The sequence below is a fragment of the Vulpes lagopus genome, chromosome 12 (assembly GCF_018345385.1).
Source record: "Vulpes lagopus strain Blue_001 chromosome 12, ASM1834538v1, whole genome shotgun sequence".
NCBI lineage: Eukaryota > Metazoa > Chordata > Mammalia > Carnivora > Canidae > Vulpes > Vulpes lagopus.
The window spans coordinates 37066888-37094781 of NC_054835.1; the positions used below are offsets into that span (position 1 = coordinate 37066888).

Genomic DNA, 27894 nt, shown 5'->3' on the forward strand with positions numbered 1-27894 from the left:
CAGGTGTCCCAATAAATATATATATTTTTAAATCAAGGCCTTAACAGAATTCCTAGTGCTGGGGTAAGCATTAATAGGAATAGTTAATATTATTAGAACTAATTTTCTCATCGTTACAGTTATAAAAACAAAATAGGAGACTTTAGGAAGGAGTGAGTAGATGGACTTTTACTCTTCATGGACATTAAACCCAAATGTCTCAGGAAGAATTGTCCTCTTCTCTGTGCTCTCATGGCTCTTTTATTTGGTTGGGTTTCTTATACCACAATTCTCCAGAGCCCTGCACAGTGCCTGGCTCAGCAAAACTGTTACATAAATACTCTGACGTGGTATACAGTAGACTGGGTTGGCTTTCTTCTTTACCTCTGATTAGGAGGCTATTTGAATATTCAAATAAGAAAGAAAAAAAGTCATGTTCTGGTAGTTCTATTTAGTTCCTGGTCAGATAGAAAAAAAGAAGAATAAAGGAGAGAGAAAGAGAAACACTCACAAATCTGATGTGAAGGAAAAGCTAATCACCTCCACTTTCCGTTAGGTAAGGAGATGAACATTTCATTAATGCATTTAATCATTTATTCAACAATTATTGTTTGACAACTGTATGCCAGGGACTATACTGGGCACTGGGTATAGAGTGGTAAACAACACGAGGCAAGATTTCTGCCTTTATGGAGTTTAGGGAACAGCACACACCAACTAAAGACAATAAAGTGGAGGAATGACATGAGACGGAATTTCCAGTACGAATAGGTTTGAGGACAGCGATATAGTTGAAATCAGAACTAAACCATTTGTCTCGAAGAATAACAAGGGGTGGTTTTCACTTCTTTGCATGTTTTGGGAGGTGGCTGGGTGAGGAGTGCTGGTGGGGATGAGGGGGCTCTGCACTAGAGCTCTCCACCTGGCACAGCCAACGAAAAAGGTAAGTTCGGGGTGCCACGATGACAACGACCAGGGGAACCTAACCTAGTCAGGCAAGCAAGACTTCCAAGGGGAAGTAGGAGCCTTACACAAATTTGAGGCAGAAATTGAGGATTACAGAGATTATTGGAAAGTCAACAAAACTCTGGTGAGACACCTATTCAGATTAAAAACTTTCGAGGATGTGAATTACTGCCCAGAAGCGGTTGATTTTTCGGACCAAGCATCATGGGGATCACTTGTAAAACCAGACGCTCTAATTCTCTAGGCTGCAGCATTCTAAACTACACTCGCTCCAGCGCTTGCAGTTTAAAAACTAAAACTCCCCGAACCCCTCGCCAACTCCGCGTGGCGGCGTAGGACGCGCGCAGCACTTCGGGTCTTGTAGTCTGGGACGGACTCCGAATCCCATACAGCTGTGCGGAGGGTCGCCGCGCCTGCGCGGTGCGGGCGGCGGGCAGCGCCGAGTGCGAGGCTCTTTTGTTCGGCTGAGGGGAGGGCCGTTGGCTGGGGCCTGCGGTACGCCGCTTCAGTGAGGGGCTCGACTGCGGCCACCGGCTTGTTGCTTTTCTGGGTGCCACTCCCCCGGCCGGCCCGACGCGACGCGCCATTAGCGCGGCACCGATTCCTCTCGGGCTCTTGGGCGCTGCTCTGAGGTGAAGAGCCCGCGAGAGGCGGGGACGCGGGGGGGAGGCGCGCGGCGGCGGTGGCGGCGGCAGCGGCGGGAGCCCTGGCTGAGGGGCCGCGCGGGCTTGCAGCGGAGGGTGGGAGCGGGGAACGCACCCGACCCCGCGCCCTCCGCGCACCGAGCCCTCCGCCGGCTGCAGGGGGTCGGGCGCCGGGCGCGAAAAGGATGGAGAGGGCGGGGCGGGCGGCGTACTCTGAGCAGGAGATCGAGACGATTCGGGGTGGGCCGAGCCCTGGCGGGTCGCTCCTCGGGGCCTGGGTGGACCGAGACAATGCTACGTAGGTTGGGTGGGCTGCCGGATTGGGGGAAGACACTTGAGTACAGCGGGGAGGGGACAGGCTGGGCAGCCTTGATGTTTGGACACGGCGAGGGGAGGGCTGACGGCTGCGAGACCCTTGGTTTCGGATGCCACCTGAGAATTTGGGGTCCGGCCGGGGCTGCCAGCGGAATTGCCGCTCGCCGGGCTAAGGACAAGTAACTTCGAGGAAATCTTCGAGGGGGCTGGGCAGTCCAAGGTGTGCTACTCGGGGAGGAGACCTGTTGGATAAACTGAAGAGGGGGCTAGGAGAGGAAGGGGCAGTTACGTGCCAGAGTTGGATCTGGAGAGGGAGGAGCTGTGAGAGTAAGTAGGGCGGAGGCCCCGAGAGTGTTTCTGTGAGGAGTTGAAAGGGGAAAACCGGCCGCCTTTGAGTCCTGATGGGTCCTCACACAGTGGGGAGGCTGTAAGAATCATGTGTGAAGAAAGGACAAAAAAACAAGATTTCTTCCCCTTTTCCAGGTTTTCTACTACCTCAGCTCTTTTGATTCCTTCGGGGAGTTAAAAAAAAAAAATCCCAAGTGCAGCGCTTGCTTGGATTCACAGTTACATACATTTTTATCTGGGATCGTCACTGGTCGCAAAAGACAGTGGTATTGTAGAAACGTGTAGGTGGGTTCATACTTAAGGAATTAAGTTAGTGAGAGGTAAGATGATGTGGGAAATGGGGAGACGAAGAAGAGTTAGTGAGATCGTGAGATTTGTTTCTTAGGCTCTTATGATTTTCTTTCTTTTTTTTTTTTTTTTTAAAGCTAGCCTTTCTTTGTTGTTAGAAAATTTGAATATGGGAATGAGCAGTACTTCTTCAAAGCTTCAGATGAAGTTTTTTCATGGATGGCCTTATATGCAGACTTGTATTGGTTTAACTCCATCGAGGTGGAGTTTACAAAAAGATCAGTGATACTGGAAAACTCTGGCCAGGGTTAGAGTGAGCTCTCCTGAGTTGGCCAGGGTTAGAGTGAGGCTCTCTCTGAGCCTCCTCAGTTGTATTAAGAATCGTGTTGGCAGTTTGGAATAGCTCTGAAAAGGTCCAAGGTTTGGAATGGAAGCATGAATACAATTGGGAAATTAGTGCCTGTGTTCCTCCATAGGTGCTTACAGGCGTTTATATTGTAAGTGGTATGATTGAGTGGGAAAACCGTTGGAACTGGTCACACCTTAATAAAGCTTTAGCAGGGGTTCAGGATCTTCATTCATTTCCAGTTTTCCCTTTGGTGCTGTTATTCTTCATTGGCTGCTGTAGCCTAAGTTTTTTCATTAAAGATGTAAATAGTGCGTGTAGCCTGTTGCTTCTAGCTTCTTGATTGAAAGGGACCAAGTAAGGATACCCTAGCCTTCTGCGTTTTTGACTGCGGGATACTGATAATTTTCTAACCAAATATCTGAAAAGAAGCAACCATCGTACTGAAGTGCCTAGGTGGCTCAGTCAGAAGAGCATGTGATTCTTAATCTCTGGGTCCTGAGTTCAAGCCCTATGTTGAGTGTAGAGATTACTTAAAAATAAACTTAAAAAAATAAAATTAAAAAGCAACCATTATATTCTGTGCCTATTTTAAGGACTAGAAGAATGTTTCTTTTTGAGTTCATACCATTTAAAAAAGAGAACGGATGCATTTTTGTCATTTTCTAGTAGTTTCTCCCTCAGAATCTCATCTTCTTTATGTACTATCTCTGGTGGTATAACAGATTGTACGTTAGGCTTGATTTTCATTTCATGGGTTATTTCCCCAAAGAGTTTTTGGAACAAAATGCTAATGGCTAGCATATGAGCTCACATAAGATGGGGTTATACCTCTTATTCTTCTAAATGTCTGGCACATGGTAGGTCATTCATATTGTTGAATGAATGGATATGGCTTTTAGATCCTTTCTTAGAATTCCATGTGCTAGCAGAAGGAGTTAATATGCACTTAAATAATTAGTTTTCCTGTCTTTGATCAATGACATTGGGTAGAGTATAGTCCTTGTCATGCTTGTCCTCGCCTCAGTTTTAATATACTCATCTTGGTCTGTAGATTGTGGAAGTGACAATTTTAAATACCTTAGGCAAAGACGAGAGGCTCCAGGTTCTGGGTTTCAATAGCAAGCTATAGTTTGAATATTTTGTTTTAAAAGTATCTTGAGGGACACCTGGGTGGCTCAGGGGTTGAGCATTTGCCTTTGGCTCGGTGCATGATCCTGGAGTCCTGGGATGAGTCCCACCCACATCGGGCTCCCTGCATGGAGCCTACTTCTCCCCCTGCCTGTGTCTCTGCCTCTCTCTCTCTGTGTCTCTCATGAATAAATAAATAAAATCTTAAAAAAAAATAAAAAATAAATAAAAGTATCTTGAAAAATCTTTCGGGTTCTACGTATAGGGTTAAATAAATAGTATTTCCAGATAGTGGTGTCTACTGAAAAATTGAATAGACTGTCCAAAGTTCATTGGAGAAGTTACCCAAATATGGACAAAATTCAGATCATGTCGTTATATGAATTGACTAACTTGTATTAAATCATTCCTGCCCCCCCCAAAAAAAAAAAAATCATTCCTGCCTTTAGCTTTTATGGTTTACTGACCAAGAAGGGGCTACCTAATTTGTCTGTGAAATTGTGCCTTTCTCTTTAATAATAGCTAACAGGTTGAGGGCCTAACCAAACTGTGGTATGAAGGTTAGTGTCAATAATCTGGTTTTGTCTTGTTATCTGTGAATGCTTTGATCTCTGCTTTTAATTCCAACTTAGCCATACTTCTGGTCTAGCTTTCTAATCATTTTTATTTCATCTTAAACTAAAAGACTTGCTTCAGGTTATCACTATGTCCTACTAATACTTGTACATCCCTGTGGCCTCTCAACTGAAAGCTGTGTATATAGTTTCATCCACATGAGCGTACTGAAAGGAGTTAGCCAAGTTTCTGGACACATCTCAGATAAAATTCTCATTTTATTAACACATCAGTATTCTAGTCCTAGGTCCTGAAATTCAGGAGCAGGTATTCCTTTAAAAATGAAACTCCTGCTTACTGGGTATGTGGCATGAGTTCTTGTTTTCTGCTCAGTAAAGTTTTCCATCTGGAAAGCATTTGTCTCCCAAACAGCCATGGTTAACAAACAGACTAACAGCAGTTTAGAAACATGAGTCAGGAAGACTACACATTGAGTATATATCACACATGCCTTCACCTGTCTTTTGATGACTGGTACGTAGTTGCTAATGCTTCAGCAAAGGTGTACTACTTTCTTATTTAAGATTTTGGGCTTGCTGATCAGATTCCTCACTGATCATTCCTTAAAACGCTGACAGCTTTGGACATCCTTTTTTTTTTTTTTTTTTCTCTTTGGACATCTTTTCCCTGATTTTTGGAGTCAGACATCCATCCAACTGCCCATACAAGGTTCTACACATTACACAGGGCTCAGGCCTGCCTTTAATTAAGAGTAAAAATAGAAACAAAATGCTTTAAGAACTGCAAGGAAAAGAGAAATAATACTTGGCTAGGTTGGGTAGACTTCATGGAAGAAGTAGCATTTAAGTTTGGTCTTGAAGGATGGGTAGGATCTTGGCTGCTGGTGTTGGACAGGTGCCCTTCTTAATAATGAACAAAGCCTTGCATGGAGGAAATGTGCAGGATATGTTCAGGTTATAGTTTTAACAGGAGTGTAGGTTTTGTGAGGGAGTAGAAATATGAAATGGTTGGAACCAAAGGGTGTTAGATGTCACACTGAGGAGTTTGGTCTTTAAGGAGGAGAGGGACCTTGTAGAAAATTTTTTAGCAGTTACCTACCATTTTCCTATTCAGTCTACTCCACCCAAACTGGTTTACACACCATCTACCTCAGACGTGCCTCATTGCCTTTGTTCACAACTGTTCCTTGGGCCAAATTGCCCTACTCAATCCACCTTTTCAAATGCTGTTGGAGCCTGGCTTCAATCCCAACTTTTCAAAACCTTTCCTAATCACCCTAGCCATTTATTCTTCTGAGCCTCTGTAGTGCTTTTGTGGTTGCTTATTCTTGCTAATGTTTCTTTTGCTAATTATTATATACTCTTACCATTTATCTTAGTGAAATAAAGTTCAACTTGCATTGTTTTGTATATTTTATATTTCAGTCCTGGCTCTGGGGGCTTTGGGAAATTTTCTTTGCTTCATAAGCCTTAGTTTTCTCATTTATGAAATGGGTCTAATAGAGTTGCCATGAGGATTGAATGTCTTTATATGCATTAAGTTTTAAGTATTCAGTAAGTTTTAGTTGTTATCATTATGTTGTTACTACTTACCATTAAGGGATTCTCAAAAGCCTGTGCTGCTTGTGTGGCTGCATATCCCACTGGCCTAAACAAACAGCCCCATTTGCCTGGGTCTGAGAGGGTCCCTCCCTGCAATGTGGAATTGACTCTCTGCTTTTTTCGCCAGAGTGAGTTAGTCACCCTGTATTTTTTAATAGATAATGTTAAACGCTGGAGGAGCTGTAGTTATAAACTTTTATAGTTATGAATGCCTAGGTCTTAAACCTAAGCTGGAGGCAAAAGAGGCAGAAGGAAAATAAGGAATGGAAAAAGGAGCTAGATGAAAGGAGGAGTAACATGGGAAGTGGTATGCATAATAATTATCATCTGGTCCTTACCGGCTCCTCTTTCAGTCTTTGTGATTTCTACCTGGCCACATTTCTGTTCTTCAGATAAGAGCAAGCTCTCCTCACTTCAGTAGGACAGCTATTCCCTAAACTTGGTGTGTTGTTCTGATTTTTGCCGAGTTGTCTCTTTGTCATTTGGGTTCTGTATAAACTTACTTAAATCTAACGATACTTACTTTATATTTATAGCATTTATAACTAATACTTTTTTGCTTATTGTCTGTGTTCTGCTCTACCTGCACATGTATGCATGCACATACTCCCACTCATGCTCACTCATCCACATTAGAATGTAAATTCTAGGAGACCAGGGATTTTTGTCTAGCACCTTACACAGAATAGGTACCCAAGAGATAATTGTTAAATGATGAATATTGTAGGACAGAGTTCATTGGAAGAATTAACCTAACCTAAACCGTGGGGCCTCAGGGAGGCTTCTGGCCATGACATTTTAGGTAAGGGAAGTGTTCAAGTGAAAGAATGGGTCAAAGGACAAGGTAATTGTGAATGAAACGTTAGGTGTGGTGGTCTTCAGCTCAGATGCCCACAGATAATGCTGTGAAGAGATCTGCATTTTAAATGAGTGCCTACTATTGAGAATGCATTGAATTAGGAGTGATCCAGGCAAGAGATGATGTTAGCTTGCAATAGGATGGAAGTAGTAGGCCTAGAAAAATGTATGAATTGAAAGATATTTACCAAAACAAAAAGAAAGATATTTATAATACAAACTTAGTAGGACTTAGGAAGACGCTAGATATGCAGGATGAGTGGAGAGAAATCAAAGATGGTTGTCCTTTTTGTCTTGAACTCAGTAAACACATTATGAATTCTTAGACCATTGTTCATTTAATTGGTTTTTTAAAAAAGTTAATATGTAAAAGCTGAGCTTGAAATCACAACTTCTGAAGCTTGTTATAGAGTTTTACTGTTTAGATCATCAAAACTGATTTTTGGTATTTATGCTGATCTTCAGAAATCTTTTTTTTTCTTTTAGATTTAATTTTTTTATTCACGAGACACGGAGAGAGGCAGAGACATAGGCAGAGGGAGAAGCAGGCTCCATGCAGGGAGCCCTGTGTAGGACTGGATCCTGGGACTCCAGGATCACGCCCTGAGCCAAAGGCAGACACACTCAACCACTGAGCCAGCCACCCAGGCGTCCCTGATCTTTAGAAATCTTAAGCTTCTTTTCACAAATAAACCATTTTGTTGAAATTTTCCAATGTATTCAGAATTTACCTCCTTTCTCGCCTATTTTATCTTTCTTCATAGGAAGTTATATTCCTTTTGCCAGTAACTACAAGAGCATTTTTACTTTATTTTCCTGTGCGGGTTAGATAAAAAGAAAAGCACAAGAAATTCCTACACTTAAGATATATGAAGTGTGATTTTTTTCAGTTTCTGGCAGCTCTTCTGTCTTGGTCATCTAGAAGTGAGATCTTGTTTTCTCTGTTTCATAATTATTGGTTCCTTCATAATAGCCAGACCTGGATCCCTCTTGAATGTGTTCTGGACCTGCTCTCTGATTTTAAAAACTTAGCCATACACATAGTGTGGAAGTGCTGTTTTCTTAATGAGTTTTTAATTCATTGGGCTTCAGAAAGCTATATTTAAGCTTAAAGCAGTAAATAATATAATGAAATAAGACATATTGCAAATATGTAAATAGGTAGTTAATATCAGAAGGTCATAAAAGTTCACCTCCGGAATCCCATGAGGGTTATTACACCTGTTTTACTTATTAGGAAATAGGTATTTAGTATTTAAATGTATAGAACTGCTTATAGGCATAAATTTGTTTTGAGAGGCAGGGACAGGAAAGATACCATCTTGTCCTCATACTAACTTTCTTCTGGTGAAAGGAACTATGAAGATCAAGCAGTGCTCTTCCAGTGCACTGCATTGCTAGTGCAGAAAAGGTCTAAATTGAATAATACTAAATGTGATATAAGAAGATTTTTGTGGGCAGCCCCGGTGGCGCAGCGGTTTAGCGCCGCCTGCAGCCCAGGGTGTGATCCTGGGGACGCAGGATCAAGTCCCACATCGGGCTCCTTGCGGGGAGCCTGCTTCTCCCTCTGCCAGTGTCTCTGCCTCTCTCTCTCTCTCTCTGTGTGTCTCTCATGAATAAATAAAATCTTTAAAAAAAATTTTTTTTTGTTTTCAAGAGCATTAGTTTATGCTCCACCCTTATTCTCAATTCTATGAAGAAAGTAAAATGTTTACCTGTCTTTTTTTTTTTTTAAGATTTTATTTATTTATTCATAGACACAGAGAGAGAGGCAGAGACACAGGCAGAGGGAGAAGCAGGCTCCATGCAGGGAGCCTGATGTGGGACTCCATCCCCAGCCTCCAGGATCATTCCCCAGGCTGCAGGCGGTGCCAAACCGCTCTGCCACCGGGGCTGCCCTGTTTACCTGTCTTTTAGCTAACTCTGAGAATTGGTTTATGTCTGTAATAATGTGTGTGATTTCACTTAAGGAATATCGTTTCTGCCGGTCCCCTTATAACAATGGGTTTTTTTCCAAGGATATCCATCAAATCACCTAAGCAGTTTTAAAATTTATATAATTATTTATTTTTAAGTAAACTGTATGTCCAGTGTGGGGCTCAAACTCATGACCCTAAAATCAAGAATCACACAAATCACCTAAGGAGCCTTTTTTTTTTTTTTTTTTAACCTAAGGAGCTTTAAAGGTGAGATGCCATGGTCGAAGCAACATTGTTTGTAATAATAGAAAATTGGAAAGAACCCAAATTTTCATCACTAGGTGTATGGTTAGAGTATATGTCCTAGCAATATGGAATACTATGCAGCCTGTTATGAATGGAAATCTATATGGAACGGCATCAGAGATATATACTATATTCCATAAAAAGGCAAGTTGTAGGGCAGCCCCTGTGGCTCAGTGGTTTAGCGCCACCTTCAGTCCAGGGCGTGATCCTGGGGACCCAGGATCGGGTACCACTTCGGGATCCCTGCGTGGAGCCTGCTTCTCCCTCTGCCTGTGTCTCTGCCTCTCTCTCTCTCTATCATGAATAAATAAATAAAATCTTAAAAAAAAAAAGGCAAGTTGTAGAACTGTAATAATCTATTTTCACTTAATGTTTATCTGTGTTAGTTTATGTATAGAAGAACGAAAACAGGTTTTGACAGGTTTTGGGCCAGGGAACTTTGATTTCCTAAATTAAATATTTTTTAATTGAATATGAATACATGTATTATATTACATATAGAAAAACAGTATTTCTTTAATACAATGCACACCGTACTTTGTATGTCATTGGATCTGGGTGTCCATATTTATAAACTCCATCCATAGGCGATTCTGATTCTCCTATAGGTAAAAGCTCTGTACTCAAGGTCTGCTTTCCTGTGAATTCTTTCTTAGTAAAGATGGTCACTTCACCAGGTCAACATTCTAAATGCTTCTTCACGACATTTAGCTAAAAGGCCTACTGCTTTGGTTTCAGAGGTCTGTGGTTGTTACCTTGTCCTGACATCTGGAATTTGATCTTCCAAACTGGCAAGAAATCCATCAGTACCAGCTCCTCAAAAACAAAACAAAAATGCCTTTATCTTGTATCTGATACTGTACCACCTTCTACTTTCAAGTAGCATTGTTCCTCTCTATTTTCTAGTATCTAACCTCCTGGTAGAGGTAGTGTGGGGGAGAATTAAGACAGTGCTTTTTTATCTCTTGAAAGAACTATGAGTTCATGACTCTTGCTTCAGATTTACACCGTCCCTGGATTCATTGGGACATTATAGATGAACTTTGGTTTCTTAAAATTGGCATTTTCTTAGTACTCTCTCCAGCCTACTTGGTGTGGGGATTTAACTTAAAAAATTCTGCACTGTCTAGGTTGTGTCGATTTAAAAGACTCCAAAGAGTTGCTGGGACACTAACAACCAAGGCTTTGCTACTGCCTGCTGATTTATTTTATTTTTTTTTTAATTTTTATTTATTTATGATAGTCACACAGAGAGAGAGAGAGGCAGAGACACAGGCAGAGGGAGAAGCAGGCTCCATGCACCGGAAGCCCGACGTGGGATTTGATCCCGGATCTCCAGGATTGCGCCCTGGGCCAAAGGCAGGCACCAAACTGCTGCGCCACCCAGGGATCCCTGCCTGCTGATTTAATTAACAGTGAATACCTTTGTATTCCAGTAACCAATTAAGAATCTTTTTTTTTTTTTTTTTAACAGCCATACCTTACAAGGTCTTTTCTGAAAGAAAATCATTATCAGTCACTTCCTTATTTACTGATGACAAATTGTAGGGAGGATCCGTTTAAAGATACCTCTATCCTTTCCTTATACAGGCTGAAGGGAAGTCTCCTCTCCCTACAGGTGTGTGGCTACCTCCTAGTACTTTCTGGCATCAGGGCCATTAGCTCAGCCTTGCTAGGTGTCCTTACTGAGGTGCTATGCTCTTTGTTAATTGTGTGACCTTAGGTGATTTATAGTGTGTAAATCTGTTTTGTTATCTAAGAGGTGTTGATAACATCTGAGTGGCTTATTTCATGGGATGATTTCAAGGATAAAATGAGACAACAGTGCAGTAGCACTTTGAAATCTGTAAAACTAATACAAGTGTATTTTTCTAGGCAGCTTAAAATGTGGCAGACCCAGTACATGTATTTAAGTCCTCTCTGCACCCAACGTGGGGCTCAAACTTCCAACCCTGAGATCAAGTCACACGCGTATTTACTGAGCCAGTTAGGTGCCCCCTACCCTAGTAAATATTTAGATAAAAGTTAAAGCAGCTCAGGTAACTAGGTTTTTTGTCTGCAACATGAGGATAAACCTTAAGGAGATTTGTCCAAGGACTAAAATTTCTGAGTTAATCCAGAACTGTTCCCACTTGTGTACACCTCTTAGGATGTTCTGTGATAAATTTTGACAATGATTGACTAGTGATTATGGCACTTTTGATGCCATAATTCGGTTGCCAGGATGTTTAGGAGGGAGTGGCAGATTTTGTTGATGAAAGACATTTTTCCATTTTGCTACTATGCTGATTTGAGTTACTTTGAGGCTTGCCAAGCAATTCCAATTGAGAAGCCTTCTAGAGGATCCCTGGGTGGCTCAACGGTTTGGCGCCTGCCTTGGGCCCAGGGCATGATCCTGGAGTCCCAGGGTCAGGTCCCGCATCTGGCTCCCTGCATGGAGCCTGCTTCTCCCTCTGCCTGTGTCTCTGCCTCTCTATCTCTCATGAATAAATAAATCTTAAAAAAAAAAAAATTAAAAAGAGTCCTTCTAGATGTCCCTGCTAGTATTTGGAGACTGCCATATTTGGAGAAAGGGGGGTTTTCTTGAAATAATCCATTTGGAAACTGAGAATTGTCTCCTTGTAATATTTAAGGGGGCTCTTGGCTCCTCAGAAGGTTCTGGATTCTATAGAAAGACTAGATTGCATTTTTAATCTACTGATTTTGACAAACAGCTTATTCAGGACCCTAAGAACTACCTATAAAGGGAAAACTCGAGTTGAGAAGCCTGGCTGAGAATCTCCAGTATAAAGAATCCAGTACCTGAGATAGATGCTGGCATAAGCCAGATATGAAAGCTCAGAGAGAAGCAGGAGTCTGTTTTCTACATTCTTCAGGGTTTTTTTTTTTTTTAAGATTTTATTTATGCATGAGAGGCGGAGGTCGGGGCAGAGACAGGCAGAGGGAGAAGCAGGCTCCCTATGGGTAGGTAGCCTGATGCAGGCTCCATCCCAGAGCCTTGGAATCACGACCTGAGCCGAAGGCAGACACTCAACCACTGAGCCACCCAAGTGCCCCCATTTTTCACTTTTCTGAGTTGATCTTAAGATAGTGAGTTCAGTGGGCAGCCCAGGTGGCTCAGCGGTTTAGCGCCGCCTTCAGCCCAGGGTGTGATCCTGGAGAGCCGGGATCTAGTCCCGAGTCCCATGTCCCATGTCAGGCTTCCTGCATGGAGCCTGCTTCTCCCTCTGCCTGTGTCTGTGCCCCCCCCCCTCGAAAGAAAAGGAAGGAAGGAAGGAAGGAAGGAAGGAAGGAAGGAAGGAAGGAAGGAAGGAAGGAGAAAGAAAGAAGAAAGAAAGAAAAGAAAGAAAGAAAGAAAGAAAGAAAGAAAGAAAGAAAGAAAGAAAGAAAGAAAGAAAAAGAAAGAAAGAAGAAAGAAAGAAAAGAAAGAAAGAAGAAAGAAAGAAAGAAAGAAAGAAAGAAAGAAAGAAAGAGAAAGAAAGAATATAATCTTTTAAAAAGAAAAAGTAAAGAAATCAAGAGGTCTCACTTTAGATATTCCCATTGGGGGGGCAGGGTGTTTTTTTCTTAACCTAAAGGATACATTCTTACTCTGTTCTATGATTCTTCCTCCTTGGGACCAGGCTAATGCTACAGGGAGCAGAGGCCTGCAGTAGCTAGAGACAAAACAAGCTGTCCTGACCCTTTTCCTTCATAGTAGCAGGATCCAATGGGCAGTGTTCACAGTTTCTTTTTGTAAGACAAATAACAGCTATTAATGTAGATAACACAGGGCTTTAAATAGCTCTGAATTCTGAAGCCATAATGATAGAAAGCCTTTACTTTCTTAAATTTAATTACTTGGTAGAGGAATTATTAGGGAACAGTTAACTATTTTTGGATTGTTATAACCCATTGTTTACCTTCCATCTACTACTGAGAAAGGGAGTATCTTCTAATTTCCAAGTCCAAATTAACATAGAGAGTTGTGGTACCCTTTGTTATCAAAGGTGATCTATTTTTCTCCACACATTAACCAAAGACTGAAGATGAATCCTGCTTACTCCTTCAACTCATAGTGGAAAGAAGGGATAGAACTTCTTCTTGGGAGGAAACACAACTGCATTTATCCAAACAGAAAACTAAATTTTTCTTTCCTCATAAAATAACACTTGTCCTATGGCAGTCAGAATTCTGAAAACCTGAAAGCATCTCCTTCCAGAAAGAAGTACACACAGCCTCTGAAGTAGAGGTACAATGAAGTTAGGCAAGTATTAGCCAGGTTACATTCAATCTACTGATTAGTATGTACAATAAAAGAAGAAAGGGAATTTTCTCTAAAAGAGGTTGAGAAGAAGGAAAGCAAAGCAGATTCTTCAGTATGTAAGTGGAGAGGAAGAGTGTTGAAAAAGATGCCTCTTATCTGAGAACAGATGAGTGTTCTGGACGCCTCTGTATACAGGGCCTTGGGTGTTGCCTTAGACCACGCTAGGAGCACTCCAGAAAACATTGTTTTATGCCACTCTGTAAAAATTCAGAACAGCTTTAAGTGGAAGTGGTGTCTGCTTTTTTTCTTTTCAGACATTAAGCATCAGAAAGCCAGGAACCATTTCTTATTCTTTTGAATCTCCAGTATCCAGCAGTGTCTAGATTTTCTAGTAGTTAAGTAAATGTTTCAGTAAGTAAGCATTTCTCATATATGCAGACATGGGAATATCTCAGAGTTAAAAACCAAAGCTTCTGCGGATAATTTAACTGCTTCATAATGATGAATTTGACTTTTATGAAAATTTGTTATATTTTATATAGTCTATAGATGGACTTAAATATTCTATCTGTACATGCCAGTTTTAAAGTATATTTAGAAGAGTTTCTGTTTAGGCTGAGTGAGACTCCCTTTCCCGAGGATGCTAGTATCATCCAGTTTAACCCCAAATCAGCATTGCCTTGAATTTCAGACATAGTAACTACTTTCTTGGCTTAGATTATCTGCCATACCCTTAATTCTTTGTATGTCATTGTGGGCAATTGTGACCTACCAGTTTGTAGATTTTTGGCCAGTTTTATAGCTCATTTTTGTTGTATTGATATCTTATGGCGCCACCTACTGACACAAATTGGTAAACAAATGGCTTCAAGTCTACCAGCAGTCAAGAGTTGTACTTGAAGGACTAAAAATAGATTAATAGGGGACTAGAATTTTAGCACTAGAAGTCACCCAGCCTGAAGATGTATTTTACAAAAGAATAAGCTCAGATTCTATTATCTGTGATAACTATTGTTTTTTGCCTGCCATTTTCCAAATTATTGCAGTGTCTTGAGTTTAGAGGATTTCATGGTCATTCTGGCATTTTTACATTTTTTTTTTTAAGATTTTATTTTATTTATTCATGACAGACACACACAGAGAGAGAGGCAGAGACACAGGCAGGGGGAGAAGCAGGCTCTATGCAGGGAACCTGACTTGGGACTCGATCCCGGGTCTCCAGGATCATACCCCAGGCTGAAGGCGGCACCAAACCGCTGAGCCATCAGGGCTGCCCATTCTGGCATTTTTGAGTCTTTTCCTGCCTCAGAAATAAACTAAATAGAATAAGAAACTAATTAGAAACTTTGACATTTTAAACCATTGATTCAGAAAAGACTGCAAAAAGAGCTTTGAGACTCAGGAAGAAGTGTTTAAGAATGCAAAGAAATGGGTTGTATTATATATGCAAATACAAAAGAAAAACCAGATGTTTGATAAATAGGACAAGCTACCTCACACTAACATTTGAAGTCTAGTAATATGAAAGTATAGATCAGAGGATTATATGTATATAAATAAGTCTGATGTATGTACATTATTTTTAGGAGCCTTGCTTTCAATTTTATTTATTTATTTAGTTAGTTATTTTTAAAGATTTTATTTATTTATTCATGAGAGACACACGCACAGAGAGAGAGAGGGAGGCAGAGGGAGAAGCAGGCTCCATGCAGGGAGCCCAACATGGGACTCGACCCTGGGTCTCCAGGATCAGGCCCCAGGCTGCAGGCGGTGCCAAACCGCTCTGCCACCGGGGCTGCCCTGTTTACCTGTCTTTTAGCTAACTCTGAGAATTGGTTTATGTCTGTAATAATGTGTGTGATTTCACTTAAGGAATATCGTTTCTGCCGGTCCCCTTATAACAATGGGTTTTTTTCCAAGGATATCCATCAAATCACCTAAGCAGTTTTAAAATTTATATAATTATTTATTTTTAAGTAAACTGTATGTCCAGTGTGGGGCTCAAACTCATGACCCTAAAATCAAGAATCACACAAATCACCTAAGGAGCCTTTTTTTTTTTTTTTTTTTTTAACCTAAGGAGCTTTAAAGGTGAGATGCCATGGTCGAAGCAACATTGTTTGTAATAATAGAAAATTGGAAAGAACCCAAATTTTCATCACTAGGTGTATGGTTAGAGTATATGTCCTAGCAATATGGAATACTATGCAGCCTGTTATGAATGGAAATCTATATGGAACGGCATCAGAGATATATACTATATTCCATAAAAAGGCAAGTTGTAGGGCAGCCCCTGTGGCTCAGTGGTTTAGCGCCACCTTCAGTCCAGGGCGTGATCCTGGGGACCCAGGATCGGGTACCACTTCGGGATCCCTGCGTGGAGCCTGCTTCTCCCTCTGCCTGTGTCTCTGCCTCTCTCTCTCTCTATCATGAATAAATAAATAAAATCTTAAAAAAAAAAAGGCAAGTTGTAGAACTGTAATAATCTATTTTCACTTAATGTTTATCTGTGTTAGTTTATGTATAGAAGAACGAAAACAGGTTTTGACAGGTTTTGGGCCAGGGAACTTTGATTTCCTAAATTAAATATTTTTTAATTGAATATGAATACATGTATTATATTACATATAGAAAAACAGTATTTCTTTAATACAATGCACACCGTACTTTGTATGTCATTGGATCTGGGTGTCCATATTTATAAACTCCATCCATAGGCGATTCTGATTCTCCTATAGGTAAAAGCTCTGTACTCAAGGTCTGCTTTCCTGTGAATTCTTTCTTAGTAAAGATGGTCACTTCACCAGGTCAACATTCTAAATGCTTCTTCACGACATTTAGCTAAAAGGCCTACTGCTTTGGTTTCAGAGGTCTGTGGTTGTTACCTTGTCCTGACATCTGGAATTTGATCTTCCAAACTGGCAAGAAATCCATCAGTACCAGCTCCTCAAAAACAAAACAAAAATGCCTTTATCTTGTATCTGATACTGTACCACCTTCTACTTTCAAGTAGCATTGTTCCTCTCTATTTTCTAGTATCTAACCTCCTGGTAGAGGTAGTGTGGGGGAGAATTAAGACAGTGCTTTTTTATCTCTTGAAAGAACTATGAGTTCATGACTCTTGCTTCAGATTTACACCGTCCCTGGATTCATTGGGACATTATAGATGAACTTTGGTTTCTTAAAATTGGCATTTTCTTAGTACTCTCTCCAGCCTACTTGGTGTGGGGATTTAACTTAAAAAATTCTGCACTGTCTAGGTTGTGTCGATTTAAAAGACTCCAAAGAGTTGCTGGGACACTAACAACCAAGGCTTTGCTACTGCCTGCTGATTTATTTTATTTTTTTTTTAATTTTTATTTATTTATGATAGTCACACAGAGAGAGAGAGAGGCAGAGACACAGGCAGAGGGAGAAGCAGGCTCCATGCACCGGAAGCCCGACGTGGGATTTGATCCCGGATCTCCAGGATTGCGCCCTGGGCCAAAGGCAGGCACCAAACTGCTGCGCCACCCAGGGATCCCTGCCTGCTGATTTAATTAACAGTGAATACCTTTGTATTCCAGTAACCAATTAAGAATCTTTTTTTTTTTTTTTTTAACAGCCATACCTTACAAGGTCTTTTCTGAAAGAAAATCATTATCAGTCACTTCCTTATTTACTGATGACAAATTGTAGGGAGGATCCGTTTAAAGATACCTCTATCCTTTCCTTATACAGGCTGAAGGGAAGTCTCCTCTCCCTACAGGTGTGTGGCTACCTCCTAGTACTTTCTGGCATCAGGGCCATTAGCTCAGCCTTGCTAGGTGTCCTTACTGAGGTGCTATGCTCTTTGTTAATTGTGTGACCTTAGGTGATTTATAGTGTGTAAATCTGTTTTGTTATCTAAGAGGTGTTGATAACATCTGAGTGGCTTATTTCATGGGATGATTTCAAGGATAAAATGAGACAACAGTGCAGTAGCACTTTGAAATCTGTAAAACTAATACAAGTGTATTTTTCTAGGCAGCTTAAAATGTGGCAGACCCAGTACATGTATTTAAGTCCTCTCTGCACCCAACGTGGGGCTCAAACTTCCAACCCTGAGATCAAGTCACACGCGTATTTACTGAGCCAGTTAGGTGCCCCCTACCCTAGTAAATATTTAGATAAAAGTTAAAGCAGCTCAGGTAACTAGGTTTTTTGTCTGCAACATGAGGATAAACCTTAAGGAGATTTGTCCAAGGACTAAAATTTCTGAGTTAATCCAGAACTGTTCCCACTTGTGTACACCTCTTAGGATGTTCTGTGATAAATTTTGACAATGATTGACTAGTGATTATGGCACTTTTGATGCCATAATTCGGTTGCCAGGATGTTTAGGAGGGAGTGGCAGATTTTGTTGATGAAAGACATTTTTCCATTTTGCTACTATGCTGATTTGAGTTACTTTGAGGCTTGCCAAGCAATTCCAATTGAGAAGCCTTCTAGAGGATCCCTGGGTGGCTCAACGGTTTGGCGCCTGCCTTGGGCCCAGGGCATGATCCTGGAGTCCCAGGGTCAGGTCCCGCATCTGGCTCCCTGCATGGAGCCTGCTTCTCCCTCTGCCTGTGTCTCTGCCTCTCTATCTCTCATGAATAAATAAATCTTAAAAAAAAAAAAATTAAAAAGAGTCCTTCTAGATGTCCCTGCTAGTATTTGGAGACTGCCATATTTGGAGAAAGGGGGGTTTTCTTGAAATAATCCATTTGGAAACTGAGAATTGTCTCCTTGTAATATTTAAGGGGGCTCTTGGCTCCTCAGAAGGTTCTGGATTCTATAGAAAGACTAGATTGCATTTTTAATCTACTGATTTTGACAAACAGCTTATTCAGGACCCTAAGAACTACCTATAAAGGGAAAACTCGAGTTGAGAAGCCTGGCTGAGAATCTCCAGTATAAAGAATCCAGTACCTGAGATAGATGCTGGCATAAGCCAGATATGAAAGCTCAGAGAGAAGCAGGAGTCTGTTTTCTACATTCTTCAGGGTTTTTTTTTTTTTTAAGATTTTATTTATGCATGAGAGGCGGAGGTCGGGGCAGAGACAGGCAGAGGGAGAAGCAGGCTCCCTATGGGTAGGTAGCCTGATGCAGGCTCCATCCCAGAGCCTTGGAATCACGACCTGAGCCGAAGGCAGACACTCAACCACTGAGCCACCCAAGTGCCCCCATTTTTCACTTTTCTGAGTTGATCTTAAGATAGTGAGTTCAGTGGGCAGCCCAGGTGGCTCAGCGGTTTAGCGCCGCCTTCAGCCCAGGGTGTGATCCTGGAGAGCCGGGATCTAGTCCCGAGTCCCATGTCCCATGTCAGGCTTCCTGCATGGAGCCTGCTTCTCCCTCTGCCTGTGTCTGTGCCCCCCCCCTCGAAAGAAAAGGAAGGAAGGAAGGAAGGAAGGAAGGAAGGAAGGAAGGAAGGAAGGAAGGAAGGAGAAAGAAAGAAGAAAGAAAGAAAAGAAAGAAAGAAAGAAAGAAAGAAAGAAAGAAAGAAAGAAAGAAAGAAAGAAAGAAAGAAAAAGAAAGAAAGAAGAAAGAAAGAAAAGAAAGAAAGAAGAAAGAAAGAAAGAAAGAAAGAAAGAAAGAAAGAAAGAAAGAAAGAAAGAGAAAGAAAGAATATAATCTTTTAAAAAGAAAAAGTAAAGAAATCAAGAGGTCTCACTTTAGATTTTCCCATTGGGGGGGCAGGGTGTTTTTTTCTTAACCTAAAGGATACATTCTTACTCTGTTCTATGATTCTTCCTCCTTGGGACCAGGCTAATGCTACAGGGAGCAGAGGCCTGCAGTAGCTAGAGACAAAACAAGCTGTCCTGACCCTTTTCCTTCATAGTAGCAGGATCCAATGGGCAGTGTTCACAGTTTCTTTTTGTAAGACAAATAACAGCTATTAATGTAGATAACACAGGGCTTTAAATAGCTCTGAATTCTGAAGCCATAATGATAGAAAGCCTTTACTTTCTTAAATTTAATTACTTGGTAGAGGAATTATTAGGGAACAGTTAACTATTTTTGGATTGTTATAACCCATTGTTTACCTTCCATCTACTACTGAGAAAGGGAGTATCTTCTAATTTCCAAGTCCAAATTAACATAGAGAGTTGTGGTACCCTTTGTTATCAAAGGTGATCTATTTTTCTCCACACATTAACCAAAGACTGAAGATGAATCCTGCTTACTCCTTCAACTCATAGTGGAAAGAAGGGATAGAACTTCTTCTTGGGAGGAAACACAACTGCATTTATCCAAACAGAAAACTAAATTTTTCTTTCCTCATAAAATAACACTTGTCCTATGGCAGTCAGAATTCTGAAAACCTGAAAGCATCTCCTTCCAGAAAGAAGTACACACAGCCTCTGAAGTAGAGGTACAATGAAGTTAGGCAAGTATTAGCCAGGTTACATTCAATCTACTGATTAGTATGTACAATAAAAGAAGAAAGGGAATTTTCTCTAAAAGAGGTTGAGAAGAAGGAAAGCAAAGCAGATTCTTCAGTATGTAAGTGGAGAGGAAGAGTGTTGAAAAAGATGCCTCTTATCTGAGAACAGATGAGTGTTCTGGACGCCTCTGTATACAGGGCCTTGGGTGTTGCCTTAGACCACGCTAGGAGCACTCCAGAAAACATTGTTTTATGCCACTCTGTAAAAATTCAGAACAGCTTTAAGTGGAAGTGGTGTCTGCTTTTTTTCTTTTCAGACATTAAGCATCAGAAAGCCAGGAACCATTTCTTATTCTTTTGAATCTCCAGTATCCAGCAGTGTCTAGATTTTCTAGTAGTTAAGTAAATGTTTCAGTAAGTAAGCATTTCTCATATATGCAGACATGGGAATATCTCAGAGTTAAAAACCAAAGCTTCTGCGGATAATTTAACTGCTTCATAATGATGAATTTGACTTTTATGAAAATTTGTTATATTTTATATAGTCTATAGATGGACTTAAATATTCTATCTGTACATGCCAGTTTTAAAGTATATTTAGAAGAGTTTCTGTTTAGGCTGAGTGAGACTCCCTTTCCCGAGGATGCTAGTATCATCCAGTTTAACCCCAAATCAGCATTGCCTTGAATTTCAGACATAGTAACTACTTTCTTGGCTTAGATTATCTGCCATACCCTTAATTCTTTGTATGTCATTGTGGGCAATTGTGACCTACCAGTTTGTAGATTTTTGGCCAGTTTTATAGCTCATTTTTGTTGTATTGATATCTTATGGCGCCACCTACTGACACAAATTGGTAAACAAATGGCTTCAAGTCTACCAGCAGTCAAGAGTTGTACTTGAAGGACTAAAAATAGATTAATAGGGGACTAGAATTTTAGCACTAGAAGTCACCCAGCCTGAAGATGTATTTTACAAAAGAATAAGCTCAGATTCTATTATCTGTGATAACTATTGTTTTTTGCCTGCCATTTTCCAAATTATTGCAGTGTCTTGAGTTTAGAGGATTTCATGGTCATTCTGGCATTTTTACATTTTTTTTTTTAAGATTTTATTTTATTTATTCATGACAGACACACACAGAGAGAGAGGCAGAGACACAGGCAGGGGGAGAAGCAGGCTCTATGCAGGGAACCTGACTTGGGACTCGATCCCGGGTCTCCAGGATCATACCCCAGGCTGAAGGCGGCACCAAACCGCTGAGCCATCAGGGCTGCCCATTCTGGCATTTTTGAGTCTTTTCCTGCCTCAGAAATAAACTAAATAGAATAAGAAACTAATTAGAAACTTTGACATTTTAAACCATTGATTCAGAAAAGACTGCAAAAAGAGCTTTGAGACTCAGGAAGAAGTGTTTAAGAATGCAAAGAAATGGGTTGTATTATATATGCAAATACAAAAGAAAAACCAGATGTTTGATAAATAGGACAAGCTACCTCACACTAACATTTGAAGTCTAGTAATATGAAAGTATAGATCAGAGGATTATATGTATATAAATAAGTCTGATGTATGTACATTATTTTTAGGAGCCTTGCTTTCAATTTTATTTATTTATTTAGTTAGTTATTTTTAAAGATTTTATTTATTTATTCATGAGAGACACACGCACAGAGAGAGAGAGGGAGGCAGAGGGAGAAGCAGGCTCCATGCAGGGAGCCCAACATGGGACTCGACCCTGGGTCTCCAGGATCAGGCCCTGGGCTGAAGGAGGCACTAAACTGCTGAGCCACCCGGGCTGCCCCTATTTATTTATTTTAGGAGAGCATGAGCAGGGGGCAAGGGCAGAGGGAGAGGAGGAGAGAAAGAAGAAAGAAGGAGACTCCCCACTGAAGGGAGAGCCTTGCACAGTGCTCGACCTCCTGACCCCAAGATTATAACCTGAGCAGAAACCAGGAGTCGGATGCTTAACCAACTGATCCACCCATGCCCCCCAATTTAATATTTTAGATACATGCTTTACAGTAAGAGGGGTATTGGGAACTTTTTAAACTTAGAATAAGTATAAAAGTCTTAAGTGGATATACAACAATAAAGAAGCTGAATAAAGTTTTGCTGTGAGATTGGCTGGGACTGTTTATGAACTTTCTAGCTTAATATATCAGAAAGCCTTATTTTATACTGCAGTTGTATAGGCAGAACAGCTAATACAAGCAGCATACACCATTAAAGTCAGAGCTGTCCCTGGATTTCTAACCATCCAAATATTCACCTAACCAAGAAAAATGTGCCCTAACGCCCTTTTTATTTTATTTTATCACTTTAGCAGCGTCACCCTTTAGACCAGAAAGCTGGCGGGCACTATGGGGAAGAAACAAAACAAGAAGAAAGTGGAGGAGGTGCTAGAAGAGGAGGAAGAGGAATATGTGGTGGAAAAAGTTCTTGACCGTCGAGTGGTAAAGGGCAAAGTGGAGTACCTCCTAAAGTGGAAGGGGTTCTCAGAGTAAGTTTCATTAACTTGGGTAAATCTATCTATTTAGTCACTGACTATTTCTCAGGAGTCTAGTAATGCGCAAGGCCTAGGGTGCTCTGATGGGTAGTATGACCCAGGCCTGGTCTTCATGGCTTAGAGTCTAATGAGGAAAACTGTCCACATGAACAAAGTGCTACAATGCAAGACAGTGATTTATGAGAAGCAGTTTTATGTGCAGCTTTAGACCGATTCAAGTTTGCAAAGAAAGTAATTTTCCTTTGAAGAAGGCAAGTTTCTAAGCTTTTAATTTACATTAAAAAGTCTGATGCCCACCCCCCTGCCCCAAGAAATCTCAGCGTTACCAAGTTCTTGATCTTGGACAAAATCTGGATACTCATTATCATTAACTCCTCTTTTCCAAGGACACCAGCTCTCGTCATCCTGTGCGTCTCCTTAGTATGAGTGTGCTAACTTTGAGTGGAAAGTGTGACTCACTGTGCCCTCTGGTTTCAGTGAGGATAACACGTGGGAGCCAGAAGAGAACCTGGATTGCCCTGATCTCATTGCCGAGTTTCTACAGTCACAGAAAACAGCACATGAGACAGATAAATCAGAGGGAGGCAAACGCAAAGCTGACTCTGATTCTGAAGATAAGGGAGAAGAGAGCAAACCAAAGAAGAAGAAAGAAGAGGTAAGGGGAGAACAAGTTTTACTAGCCCAGAATTCCTACTGCTGTTAAAGCTGAAAAGCCTTTTAATTTTTAAATTTAAGGAGTTTTATTCTGCTGCTTCTTGGGCCTCAGCACCCATCTCTCCTTCCTCTGGAATCTTAGGCTAATGCTTATAAAGTGTTTGGGGGTTCACTTTGCTGAAGCCATGTAATCTATACTTTATCCAAGTTTCTTTCTTTTTTTTTTTTTTTTTAAGATTTTATTTATTTATTCATGAGAGACACACAGAGAGAGAGAGGCAGAGACACAGGCAGAGGGAGAAGCAGGATCCATGCAGGGAGCCTGATGTGGGACTCGATCCCGGGCCTCCAGGATCACGCCCCAGGCCGAAGGCAGGCGCTAAACTGCCGAGCCACTCGGGCTGCCCTACTTTATCCAAGTTTCAAGAATAATAATAAGTGCAAATAAATTCATTCCTATAGATAGTTTTCAGTGTTGTAATCATTACAGGTGTTAGCTCTATATTTATTCAGTACCTTAAAGTAAGTTATCTTCTGAGGGTGAAGAAACCGTTGTGAAAATTTATTTTGCTTGAGATGTATGTCCCTTTTTACATACGGGGAAACCTCAAGACCTTGATGGAAGAATCACTCAGAAGGATGCATAAAGGCCTGTGACTTGGAGCCAAGGTATTGGTGAAATACTGACAAGAATGTGATTATATTAATCAGAGGATCAGGAGTGACTCTAGTCTGGATAACAGTCCCACATAATTAAATTTGTTGCATCCATCTGATTTTTACAGTCAGAAAAGCCACGAGGCTTTGCCCGGGGTTTGGAACCAGAGCGGATTATTGGAGCTACAGACTCCAGTGGAGAACTCATGTTCCTGATGAAATGGTGAGTCTGCTGGTGGCCCTGTGTGGTGGTTTTTTTCTTCTCCCCATCTGTTCCATGCCAGAGGAAAAGAGCTGGATCTTCGAAATTCCAGTCGCCCAAGTGTGAAATCTTTAAGATGGCATAGTCCTTCGATAGTGACCCTCGGCCTGACTGCCAGCCTGGACTCATGAGTTACAGGTAGGGGCCCTTAGGATTCTCAGATCTTTGCCCCATTTTTTAGGAGGTGGGAGAAAATCCAGGATGGAGAAGGTACAGGGAAGGATCACATTTCACTTCTGTGAATGAAGGGGTTGGGAATGAAATGTGATTGAACCACCTTCCCCTTGTACAACCTCCTTAATAAAAATTGGGCTGGCCCCAGGATCAGAAGTTCTGTTAACTTCTCAGGGTTAGTTAAGAATTTCTGTAGCTCTTCCTTTGTCTTTGATTGTTAGATCCTTTCCAATTTGTGCAGATTCTGCAATTTCAGGATCAGCCAGTAGGGGTCAGCAAGTCCCCTTTACTGTACTGAGCATAGAGTAATAAGGCTATTTTCCATTAGAAGTATGAATACCAATGGTAGTAATACTCCACAGAACAGCTTAAGGAAAACAGTTGTCTTGAGAATGATAAGAACTTTAATTAACCCCAGATTCCCTAAAATATCCCTATTCTCTGCCAAAAGGAAGGCTTTCTTTTCTTTTTCTTGCTGGTTGAAAAATGTTTGTGCTTTTTTCCCCCCCAGGTAGGTCTCAAACATTGTCCTTAAAATATAAATTAGGAGGGAATGATTCTAAGCCTTTACCAGTTAAGGCAGAATTTTAAGGATTTTGTCCTTTTGTCAGTCTAGAATCTTCTCTTAAATTCCTGTCTATACTAATTCCTCTTGCTTAGAAGGTGGTCAGAGAGGCCTGACTTTGACACTGCTGAAAGCTTATGTCACAATTAGGTTGAAACTCTTGTTTTCTTATTTTGCGTTCCCTATGTTCACTGAATCTGACATTTTAGCTGCTCTACTGCTAGCCTATAGGAGAAAAGTTCATTTTTCATTTTTAAGGTGTGCATCTGGGGTGGTGGTGGGAGATTGATACCAGGAGCTACAATCCAACTAGAATATATTTTCACTGTCTGCATGTGATCAGTCTGAGTTACTATACTATCTCCATATTGTTTAAGATTGCACTTCTTTGGTTGAATTACTGCTATTTTTAAAGATTATACCTGAATGTAATTCTACAAGTTAAGATAAAAAGATTGGATGTTGATTAGAAAAACCTAGTTCATTTTAAGATGATTTTCTGGAAGAGTTGAAATAGTTGTCCATTACCAAAATAGAAAATATTCCTTTGTTATGAAATAACTGAACTTCCCTCAAAGTATTGTTTGAATTGTCAACAAGGGCAGCCTCCTTCATGCTCCCATATTGTTAGACTACTTTTCCCTCCCATTCTCTTCAGTCTGTTGTTCAGAAACATACCTTACCAGCTTAGTCAACCCTGGTTCCTTGTGCTCTCTGGCTTTGGTTTATCTGTTTCTGAGTTCTAGAAGTTTTGGGTGGTGCCTCATTGGATCCCATCATATAACTGCTACCTGCCCTAATGCTGCTACTCTCATCTAGGAGATTCCTAGTGACCTTACTCCTAAGTCCTTTGTAATATGTATGTGATTTTCAAATTTTGAGACCATTTTTTAAAATTCAGGAAAATATAGAGAATTATGTAACAGTCCCTTATTTTCTACTTCCCAGTGTTGAAGCACCATTTCAAAGCACCTGGGAGTTGTGGAATATCTGTGTGAGCATGGCATTTGGTAATGTTAAACAGTGTAATTATGAGTCAATGAGAATGTGTCCACCTGCATTGGCTAGAGCCAATGGTATTAAATCTTATTATTGGTATTAAATCTTACTATTGGTATAAAATCAATTACTATCCAAAATTCTACTACAAAGCCAAGATCTCTCCATGGGCTCTTAGGAGCTTGGCTTTTGGATGAGTATGGTAGCCTTTCTTCTGCCCTCCAAGAATCTGAGAGTCATGTTTGTTTTTGTTTTTGTTTTTTCCTGGCCTTGCCAGAGGTTCCCATGTGATAGATTGAGTTAAGTGACTGAGCTTAACAAAGATACCAGAGAGGATTTTCAACAGAAGACCTCTGAGGATGTCACTTGACTAAATGCTGTGTAGGCCATGTTATCGCCCTCTCCCTTGTGTAATCCAGGTTAGGAGACCACTAGCACCTGGTCTCAGGGTCTCTCTGCTTTGTTCTGCAGGAAAAATTCTGATGAGGCTGACCTAGTCCCTGCCAAGGAAGCCAATGTCAAGTGCCCACAAGTGGTCATATCCTTCTATGAGGAAAGGCTGACGTGGCATTCTTACCCCTCGGAGGATGATGACAAAAAAGATGACAAGAATTAACTGTCCTGAGTACCTGCCCCTGTCAAATCTGACTGTGGGTTTCAAGTGGGGAGGGAAGGAGTTCTACTTGTCTTGACACCGTAGAGGTGGCTTGAGAAGATGTCCTTTGAAGAGCCAGTATCATTTCTGTGCCCTACAGCAGCCCAAGTGCTTTAAAGCCTTTCCATGCTGTGTAGTTTGCACACCCATCCCAGTGGAGGGGAAGGAAGAGAAGTATTGCAAGGCCACCCATTCTGTACTTTGCTGAGAAAGGCAAAGGGCCTTCCATGAAGGACAGAACTTGCAGAATGGGTGTGTGGGAGAGCAAAAGATACTGTAGATCTTCAAAGTGCATCTCCACAACCCACAGCCTTCTTCCCAATAGTGTTAACTCTGCATTTTTACAGCGTAGCATGTGTGTAGTTTTTGGCTATTACTGGTGTATCATTTGGGGGTGGGAGGGTTGGGGGTGGGAAGGAACAGAGATGGGTAGGATCATTTTTGTTAAAATTTGGGGCCTGATTGGGAAAATGGTGAAACAATGGAAAGAACAAACTTGTGGTGATTTGGTTCTGTGTCCAGAATATTTTATCTTTTCAAAAAAATGTCATCGGCAACCTAAATGAGGACTGTGAGAGACTGTTTAAAAGCTGTGAATGCCTGAAACTTAAAGCCAAGGTGTTCCCTGCCTGAGCTTAATGCTATTCCCAACAAAGGACTAAGCCAGTTAATAAGTTACCAAAGCTGCCATTTTGGGGATGGAAACTGGTTGAAGAGGGAAAGTCTTATTGGAGCGTATACATAGGCAGATTGTTCTGTCATAGAGGTGCTAATTCTTGAAATTGGTAAGAAGACCCTTTCTTTTCCAACTATGAAGTTTTCAACATCAGCTTATCCATCCAAGCCACTGGCTGAGGTATTTGGGGAGGAGAAGAGGGTGGTATAGAAGGTGGGAGAGTAGAGAAAGACAAGGGCCCATGCTCTTAGGGTGGAAAACTCTTGGAGCCTGTTATTTGAACTTTGAACCCTGAAATCATTGGTGGCAGGGTTCAATCACTGACAGCACAAGTTCATTGAATCACTTCAAGAGTTGAATGACTTCAAAAGCCCTGGTCTCAGGAGAAGATTAAACTTACATACTGGGGCAGTGGTTCACTTTAAAACACAAAACAAAACAAAAAAATTTTTTAATCCTAAGAACTAATACCCAAAATGCTGTCTTGAATCATGAGATCCATCAGTTCTTGACATCGTCTAGACCTGCATTCTAGAACTCCATTGTAAAATCTTTTTAGGCATGTGTTAGGTTTCTGTGAAAACTTTGTTTAAATGTAAACTTCATACCACATTTGTCAGTTTTGTCTTAATAAAACTATAGATTTATAATCCTTGATTTCTGTCTTGATTAAGTATTACCAAAAACCCTCCCTGCCTTTGATTACCTTTTGGTTCAGCTTATAAGGAAACAACTTCTACAGTTGGATGGTTTGATTTTTTTTTTAATTCTTTTTTTTTTTTTTTAAGATTTTATTTATATTTGTTCATGAGACAGAGAGAGACATAGGCAG

General features: G+C 40.9%; 1 protein-coding gene across 1 annotated transcript; it reads left to right on the forward strand.

Moving 5' to 3' along the window:
* Positions 1–1356: 1356 nt before the first annotated feature.
* Positions 1357–27712, forward strand: CBX1 (chromobox 1). Its single transcript, XM_041727145.1, has 5 exons — positions 1357–1577; positions 22238–22414; positions 22898–23075; positions 23860–23954; positions 26203–27712. Exons 2-5 carry the CDS (start codon positions 22275–22277, stop codon positions 26345–26347), a joined length of 558 nt encoding a protein of 185 aa, XP_041583079.1. The 5' UTR covers positions 1357–1577; positions 22238–22274; the 3' UTR covers positions 26348–27712.
* The last annotated feature ends 182 nt before the right edge of the window (positions 27713–27894 follow it).